The sequence below is a fragment of the Hibiscus syriacus genome, unplaced genomic scaffold (assembly GCF_006381635.1).
Source record: "Hibiscus syriacus cultivar Baekdansim isolate YM2019G1 unplaced genomic scaffold, ASM638163v2 tig00111095_pilon, whole genome shotgun sequence".
NCBI classification, from domain to species: Eukaryota; Viridiplantae; Streptophyta; class Magnoliopsida; order Malvales; family Malvaceae; genus Hibiscus; species Hibiscus syriacus.
Genome location: NW_024062980.1, coordinates 4,914,071 through 4,923,514, shown reverse-complemented (window position 1 = coordinate 4,923,514; position 9,444 = coordinate 4,914,071). Strand labels below are relative to the sequence as shown.

At 33.6% G+C, this 9,444-nt stretch overlaps 1 protein-coding gene across 1 annotated transcript; it reads left to right on the top strand.

Moving 5' to 3' along the window:
• Positions 1-3,224: 3,224 nt before the first annotated feature.
• Positions 3,225-9,178, top strand: LOC120152903. The gene is made up of 7 exons (XM_039164995.1): positions 3,225-3,627; positions 4,203-4,898; positions 6,308-6,654; positions 7,637-7,845; positions 8,117-8,373; positions 8,477-8,655; positions 8,732-9,178. Exons 1-7 carry the CDS (start codon positions 3,384-3,386, stop codon positions 8,813-8,815), a joined length of 2,016 nt encoding a protein of 671 aa, XP_039020926.1. The 5' UTR covers positions 3,225-3,383; the 3' UTR covers positions 8,816-9,178.
• The last annotated feature ends 266 nt before the right edge of the window (positions 9,179-9,444 follow it).

Here is a 9,444-nt window from a genome sequence, read left to right as displayed (position 1 = left end):
GAGACCTTGACGATGAAATTTACATGGAACAACCTAAGAGTCATGTAGTTCTAGGTCAAGAAAGGAAAGTTTGTAGGTTGGTGAAGTCTTTGTACGGAGTTAAACAATCACCAAAACAATTGCATGAGAAGTTCGATAATGTCATGATGACAAACTGCTTCAAGATAAATGAGTGTGACCAGTGTGTATATGTCAAAATAACAAGCATAAGATATGTTATTTTAATTTTTATATGTTGATGGCATACTCATTGTTAGAAGTAACAATGAGATGGTAAAACGTACCAAAGACGTGTTACATATAAGATTTGACATGAAAGATATGGGATTAACCGATACGATTCTTGGCGTCCAAATTAGAAGGTCATCTAAAGGCCTTATATTAACATAGTCAAAATATGTGGACAATGTCCTTGAGAAATTTAACAAGGATGGTTTTGGTATAGTCATAATCCCAATATACTTTTATTCACATTTGTCTAAAAATCAATGTGAAAGTGTTCACCAGATGTAATACAATGAGTTGTACAAAACCAGACATCACTTTTACTGTGAGAAGTCTAAGTAGATTCACGAGCAATCTAGGTGAAATCACTTGAAAACGATAACAAAGATACTGAGATATCTTAAATTTACTAGTGATTATGGTTTGCATTATTCCAGAGATCTTATTGTCTTATAAGGATAATTCGATGCTAATTGGATATCTGATATTCATGATACCAAATGTACAAGTAGATATGTATTCACTTTAGGAGGAGGAGTTGTGTCTTGGAAATCCTCAAGACAAACAATAATTACTATATCCACAATGGAATTTGAGTTTGTAGCTCTAGACAAATTTGTAGAAAAAGTAAAATAGCTTCAGAACTTTCTTGAGGATATTCCAAAATGGTCGAAACATGTGCCTACAGTATGTATATAATGTGACAACCAAGCAACAATTGCTAGAGCACAAAATTTCATGTATAATGGGAAATCGAGACATATGCGTCGTTGACATAATACCATTAGACAATTGATCTCAAATTGAGTTATCTCTATTGATTTTGAAAGATCAAAGGATAACATCACAAATCCGCTAACTAAAGGGTTAAATCGAGATCAAGTTGAGAAAACATCTAAAGGAATGAGACTAAAGCCCATGAAATTTAAAGGTGTTATGTGAAAGAAAAACCCTACCTTATTGGCTGGAGATCCCAAGATCTAGGTTCAAAGGGACAACCTAATTGCATAACATGTGTACGGTCACTGTGGGGGTTTTTATCCCAATTATGCTTCTATGATGTAAACAGTTATCAAAGTTGTAAAGGTTAAGTAAAAGCTTTTAATGACCGTTGTGTGCCGTGGTGAGCTGAACAACATAAGTCACCTGTGTGAGAGTGAAGTGGGGTCACTTAAAGGATACTATTGGGCATAGTTATTTTAAACTCTTGCAGAACCAGGCAGATGTCCATGGCTTTATGGACATACCCATGAGAACTAAATTATTTTCAGAGGGTACTTGTGTGAAGTATGTCATCGTTTACACAAACATCATAACAGTTCATGGACATCAAATCTACTATTTAGTTAGTAAACATATTATCATAAGGGAAGGTTCAGAGGAGAACACCTACCTATCATATGCAACTATTGATCGTAGAGGTTATCACCATATCATGCCAAAATGTTTTTGATTAAATCATCAGTTTCATCCATGCGGGGATTGTTGGAAAAAGGGGTGAATTACTTTGATGGATTTAATATTTATATTAAATTTAGAGTCCTTTTAAATATTACAGATTAAAATATTTTATTGAAATTGAATATTAGTAGCATAATTACTCTTTGAATATATCAATTTAAAAAGGTATTATTATCTATTTAACTTTGAATGTTAAAGATAATTATATACTTTTGAATATTTCAAATTAAAATAATATTTGTTTAAGTTTGATTAATGAAAGGAGTGTATATATGTTTAATATTTTAAATTTAAAAGATATTATTATCTGTTTAAATTTAGATATTAAAAGATGATTAGTTGTAGTAAAACTCTCTTGAAAATAGTGAGCAAATATGTTAGATTTTTTCACATCTAAAAATTCAAGATTTTTTTTCTTGAAAAAATATTTTCTCTCATTTTCAGAAAATATTCTTTTTTTTTCCTTAATTTTTTTCGATGATGGTCGAAGACAAAGAAAGTTTGTGATATCTACTGTTGTGCTATAGTAGCTGATCATATAGTTGTTGTATCCTAGGAGACAGACGACCAAAGGTTCTCGAGCACCAAGGAGTGGTTGAAAATCCGTATTAAGGAAATTGTGTAGTTATAGGCGTCAACTAATTTCGATCACATGATTAAAAATAAAAAGAGTATTTTATCTTTCCTTTTTTTATTAAAGAATATAGTTTTCTCTTTTATTTTCTTAGGTTTCAATTTTTTTCGGATTGTTACTCTGGTTAACAAGACGCACTGCCTTCATTGCATTTTGCTGAAGACGAGCTGAGGAGAAAACGTCTTCACCTGATTCTTGTAACTTTTGCCCCTTTAATAAATTCTTGGTGGTATCATTTTAATATTTTTTTTATTAATCTGGGGTAAGTACACGGCAATATTTGTTATAAGATAACTCTCAACCTCTTAACATTGAATGTTCATACCCCTGACGTTCTCGGTGCTCGAATCCTTGTCTTAAAGAACAATAACCGTTCCTTTACCACGGAGACCACTCAGTTCATGCTATTTTAATTATTTTTTAAAAATGCATTATTACTTCTGTTTTGTCAATATAACGAATTTATATATATATTTTGAAAATAAGACCTTATTGCTCATCTATTTATTTATGGATTATATTGATGTTAATTGTCTTATTTAATATTTATTGTTTATAGTTATATATTTTTAAAATTTAGTATTTATAAAAAATTAAGATTTATAATATAAAGTGATTTAAATATATTAATTTAATTAATTTATTTATTTATTTATTTTAAATATTAGTTTTATGAATTGTGGCAAATGAAGAAAATGATTTACAATTCTTTCTTTCTTGGATCAGACAAAATTAAACCCCATTTCTTGGATAAAATCTAAGACATGGCCAAAACAAATCCAGATGACTATTCATTAATTTCTTTTATTTCATTATTATATTAATTATAAATCAAAACTCGAAAAGCCGATCTCCGTCTTGAATCCTTTCTTCCCCGAATTCTCTCAAGACAACTTTATTTTTCTCTTCAAAATAATACATTTCTTAATTCACACTTCAAACCTTTCTTTTCTCTTCTTTTCTCTCTCTACACACACGAAATATATATAATATATTTTTTTTTGAATTTTTTCTCCAATAAGCTGAGTATAGGACTCAAAGGAGGGGATTTTACAATGCTAGAATGGCTCAGTACAGGCAACAGTGTCAATACAGCAATGGAACGACGTCAGATCACGTGGCCATTGGTGTTCGAGGAGGTGGAGGAGGCGCCAGCAACAAGGCGGCTCGATGGCGCCGATCGGGACGCGCCGACAGGAGCCGCCGAATCTCCTTCGGCTCTCTCGTCTTTTTTTTGATCCTCGTACTTGTTGTAACCGTTCTCGTATACTATTACATCTCTGCTGATAATAATGACAATCGTAAAGGTCAGTAAATTTCTACCGCAAAATTTTAGAATTTTCGATCCCTTTTTTTGTTGGTTTGCTTTGAACAAAAAGGTTAGAAAGTGAATTGCCAGATTTCAGTTTGCTACAGTCTATCAGCGCATTTGTATAGATTAATTCCTTATTTATAGATCAATGCTAGTTGTTCATAGCTTGCATTCGTTTGGATTCAGAAAAAATGGGTAAAAAAGAGAGGAGCAATTTGAATGAGTTTAGGTTCCAACGATAAAGATAAATGATTATTTGTGGTGAAAATAGACTAGAATGAGTTTGGGTAAATGTTTGTTCGCTTTGAATGAGTGTGAAACTTTGCATTGTTTAGAAAGTGCGATTTTATCATGTTTGCACAACCTTTTAATGTCATTAGTTGAATACAAATTTGATTTGTTTCGGTTAAATGAATGGAATAAGTTTCCTTTTAGGGATTCCATTTGTGTTTTTTCTTTGACTAATTATCATAGAATGAATGTTGTTGATTAATTTTAACATTCCAAAAATGAAAGATCAATATGATTTGTTACTGAGGGAACTTATTAGCTAGATGTATGTTGCTGCAGATTTAATTAGTTACCAATCTGAGGATGATGATTTGAAGGGTGATTCTGATTTCCTCGCAAATGTGACACGAATGGAAAATTTTAAAATCCTTAACTTTGGCAATGGTTCTGTATCACATGGCCGTGATTCACGATATTGGGATACGGATGATGGGAGAAGGGATGATGATTACAATGAGGATGTGGTAGAGAACAATATCACGAATTCTAGAGATGTGTCTCTTGGAGGTGGCCATGTTCCCACGAAAGTAAAGAATAAGAAGGGGGCTTCCCTTGATTCTGATAGGAACATGGATCATAGAGTTGTTGGGTTGTACAATGAAGCTGGGCGCAATGAATTAAAAATGTACGAAGCAGAATATGAGGCATCTCTGAAGAATGGGGGCAAATCAAAAAAAGAACTTGGAAATAGTCATCAGCTTTCTGACATTATGGAATTTGGAACACGTGATGAGGTTGATAAGGTTGATGATGCTGATGACCAGTATAATGATGGGATTGATTCTAGTGATACTCAAAAGGATGAATATGATGATCTTACTCGTGTCAAAGAGGCTAGGGAAGAATCAACTTTATCTAGAGAGACCTCTCAAAATGTTGATGCTGGTTCACATCATGTTGGTTCCTTTAGTCGTAAATCTGGAAAAAACCCTAAAACAGGTTCAAAGAAAAAGCAAAGGCGCCGGAAATTTTCAGGTACCTCTACAATTTTTTTAAGGTCATGTCAGATGTCCTTATACAATGCATAAACTTGTCTGTCTGTGTGCATTAAATTAACTTGATTGAAGATGAAAAACAGTGCCTAGATCTTCATACTTAAACTACTCTGTTTTTTCCCTCCCCTTTTGGGTTGGAAGTAAATTTGCAGTTCGCATCATGTAAGGATTGAAAGAACCTTGAGAATTAGGATTCATTTGCTGGGCTTGATTGCAATTTCTGTTTTATTAAAAGTAATTAGAAGGAAAGAATGTAAATTTAATATGTAGATCTTAAAGCACTAGAGGTGGGAGATGAAAAACTGAAATTGTTGATGGCTTATGCAAACATATTTCATACCTTTAAATTTTACCCATCCAAAAAGCCGCAAGCTTTTTTAGATTCTGATGCTAATTCTTAATGCTATGATAAAACATCTTCCTTAATACTATGATAAAACGTCTTCCTCGATACTATGATAGAACGTCTTCCTTATTTGGCACCCTAATCATATTACCAAAGGAGATTTAAAAAATTGGGTAAACAATGTGGATAGTCCGCTGTGTTTTTGGTTTGATTGACTTTGGTCACCAATTTAAAAATTAAGGGGCAATGGTCCCTAACGTTATCAATCCATTCAATTTTAGCCCCTCGGCCATTAATTTTTGTTAACCCTATTTTGTTTAAGTCCCTAATATGGTAGAGGGACTAAAATTGAACGAGAGTTAACGGTTGAGGGACTAAAATCGAACTAATCGATAATGTTAGGGACTAAAATCGAACGAATCGATAATGTTAGGAACCATTCCCACTTAATTTTTAAATTGGTGACCAAAGTTGATCAAACTAAAAACATAGGGTAGTATCTGCATAGTTTACCCTAAAATATTTAATCCCAAAGCAGTCTAGGAATGGCTAAAACACCAACTTTATACTAACATGTATATCATACATCTGATGCTTAAGCAGAACTTTAAAGTTGCAGTGACATGGGATGGTAATTGGTCTCTTTCATATTTTTATCTCCCAACTCTAGTATTTTAAGCTTTTATAGGCCCTTATGTATCTACACATGAATTAAAACATCTGTTGCTTTTAGGTTGGATACTTAACAATCACTATTTAAAACACTAAAGTACCAATATAGCTTCATTGAAATTAATTTAGCCTAATTTTAATCTCTTTACCAATATACATCTTGTTGAAATTCTGTCATTTGGCAAATAGTGCTTCTTCTCCAAATCAAGTCAAGGATATTTGATATTATGCTAGCTTTTTGTTCTAAAAATGGAGTTGGGGTCCATGCATTTTAAATTCATATATCAATTCCTGTATACAATTAAAGGCGTTCTTAAATATATATATATTTGCCTCTTATTCTTGAATAACATTTTACTTTTAATTCTTAGGTTCTTGTGAGATGAAATTAATGAATTCAACACACCTTGTGGAGCCTGTAGAAAGTAGAAAGTTTGCGCGATTTTCCTTACAGTATACACAAATGGAGGAGAAACCTGAAAGAGAACAATGGATACCTAGATTTGCTGGGCATCAGAGTTTACAAGAACGTGAGGAATCTTTTTTGGCACGCGACCAAAAGATAAATTGTGGGTTTGTTAAAGGTCCACAAGGATATCCAAGCACTGGCTTTGATCTGGCAGAAGATGATGTGAATTATATCAGCAGGTGCCACATTGCTGTCATATCTTGCATTTTTGGAAATTCAGATCGTTTGAGGACACCTGCTGGAAAAATGGTAAGAGGTTAATCTTTTTCTGGGAAACATGGTTCAAGTGTCCTTAGTAATTATTTTTTAGCGTATGCATGTCTATTTAAGAAGTGGCTATCCATTTCTTCTTCTGTTTGATAACCTGAGTTCAATAATTAATTAATAAGAAACTTTATGTTGCCTATTGACAACCTCACGATGCACATATATGTGTATTTAGCCATACATGAGCAGAATTAGTTCGCATTCTTGTTATTCTTCTCCTTTCTTTGCTCATGCGACCTTTGACCCTGTTATCTCTTCTTTAGACCGCCTCAACTCATTCCTGTCCTCTTCTTCTGGATGTCACTGATAATTATTGGGCACATGCTATGTTGATGTTCTTATTAGATTTGTATTTTATTGTAGAATTATCAAGTTTTGTCTTTTCCTTTTTGTATGGCCCTTTCCAGGTTTCCTGAATGCCATAGGCTGCATTAATTCTCAAAATTTAGACGCAAAAAGAAAAATATTTTCAGAAGCCAAAAGAAAATGAAATGGGTTCTATATGCATTCCATAGATTGGTAACTGTCCCAAATTTTTTAGTTTGGCAAAGATGCTCCAGAAACATTGTTTGCTTCAATAAGGTATGAAGGAAAGATCCTGTGCTCACCAGTCTTTCATGTCCCCATCCCCTTCCTTAACCCAATCCCTGACAGATTGGGGGAGACATTAGAACGTTCTAGAGGTAAGAAAATTTAGGAAAAAGTGAAACCAATTGCATAGCTCGACATGTGAAAAGCTATGGCGCAAGCTCTAACTGGGAGGAGGGAATTGCCACTTTTGTTGGTCAGTATTTAAATTTGTTAAGACTACTTTGCCAGATGGTTTCACTCGTACATGTATTGTTACACTGTTCATTCTTTAAGGGTTTAGCGTGCGCAACCATTTTGTTTATCATTGAATTACTCGAGTAAATGCAATTTGGATTATAACAATGACACAATCATTATTTTCTCATGATTCTAGGTCACTCGTTCGTCAAGGAAAAATGTCTGCTTTGTTATGTTTGTGGATGAACTTACGATGCAAACACTTTATTCAGAGGGTCAAACACCTGATGGTGGCTTTATTGGTTTATGGAAGATAGTGGTTGTAAAGAATCTTCCTTATGATGATATGCGCAGAGTGGGGAAAATACCAAAGATGTTACCGCATCGACTATTTCCTTTTGCAAGGTTTGAACTTGATATTTGGGGATTTTTATTTCAAAATGCATCCACTAGTATTTTGTATGTTTCAGATTTTGTATAAGTTAGTATTTCCTCTTGTATTAGTTAAAAATACTCCAACCCTAACTGACATAGTGACAGCTTAGCTTAGCATTTTATTCAGCATATTATGACCGTTCTCTATTAGAGATAGTAAGCTGTTTATCGTGATTATATCTTTTGTGAATGATATTATTTAGACAGGCTTGCATTTGTTTCTTAATGCTTCCGGTCTCAGGTACTCAATCTGGTTAGACAGCAAACTGCGTCTACAACGTGACCCCTTACAACTCCTGGATTACTTCTTGTGGCGAAAAGGTCATGAGTATGCCATTTCTAGTCACTACGACCGTCATTGCCTATGGGAAGAGGTTGCACAGAATAAGAAGCTAAACAAGTATAATCATACAGTCATTGATGAGCAATTTGTATTCTATCAGGCCGATGGACTGAAAAAATTCAACTCTTCTGATCCCAACAAGCTTCTTCCTAGCAGTAAGAATTTTTTACACCCAAAAGCACCCCGGCAGGTATTTTCTTTTTGACAGATCGTGATTTTATTTTGTTGTTTGAAATGTTTGGCATTATGTGTACGCAGATGTGCCTGAAGGTTCTTTCATTGTTAGAGCACACACCCCAATGTCGAATTTGTTCTCATGTCTTTGGTTCAACGAGGTTGAGCAGTTTACTCCCCGTGATCAGCTAAGTTTCGCATATACATACCAGAAATTGAGAAGGATGAATCCCGACAAACCCTTTTATCTAAACATGTTCAAGGTAAAGAACCCAGACAAAAAATGGTTTCGGATTTCAAAAGTGAGCTTCTATTCATCTCCGGTTTCTTTGATTGCAGGATTGTGAGAGGAGAGCCGTAGCAAAGTTGTTTCGACATAGATTGGATGAGAAGCGAAATATTCAACAAAAGGCAACATTGTAAAATGTGTGTTGTATTATCAAACCTTTGATGTTGAATATAAAAAAGAAAAGAATTTTGTACACTTTCCTTAGCCATGCTGGTTCAGTTGCTCATAAAGGAAGTAACAAGTTGCCTTAGTTGCTGGCTGTTGAGATGGTACGACAGGATTTCGATGAAATGGGGGTCGGTATGAGGTTTCTCGAGCTTGAGATGTCGAGCATGGTTGGGGAAGCCAATTTAGCTTTCATTTACTAGAAATCGTCTGCTTCATTGTTCATGTTCTTTGTTCTTTTGTTCACATTGATTGCTTCGTCCGTAGGTAATGAAGCACCAATACTAATGTACTTGTTACACCTAAAATTTGTTATATTGTTGCTATTATTATCATTTTTTAAACCACCTTTTAGTTCTTATATAATTTTTAGTACACATGTTTATAATTGATAAATATTTTACTGAAAAACTACAAGTTATTAATAAAGGATTAATATAAAAATAAGTGACAAAATTTTATTTCGAAAAACGATTTGGTATCTAAAAGAATTTTCATTAAAAATTAATGCTTAACGTTTTCTCAGTTACACTTTTAGGTGTCAAATGTTATAATTTTAATTTTTAAATTATAAAAATATTATTTTTAATAAAAAGAA

Bases quoted from the DNA above. Each gene is read 5' to 3' on its own strand.
- LOC120152903 (XM_039164995.1), top strand. From the start codon at position 3,384: ATGGCTCAGTACAGGCAACAGTGTCAATACAGCAATGGAACGACGTCA. The intron at 6,655-7,636 runs GTAAGAGGTTAA...TCATGATTCTAG, and splicing joins GGACACCTGCTGGAAAAATG to GTCACTCGTTCGTCAAGGAA. The intron at 8,656-8,731 runs GTAAAGAACCCA...CTTTGATTGCAG, and splicing joins TTTATCTAAACATGTTCAAG to GATTGTGAGAGGAGAGCCGT.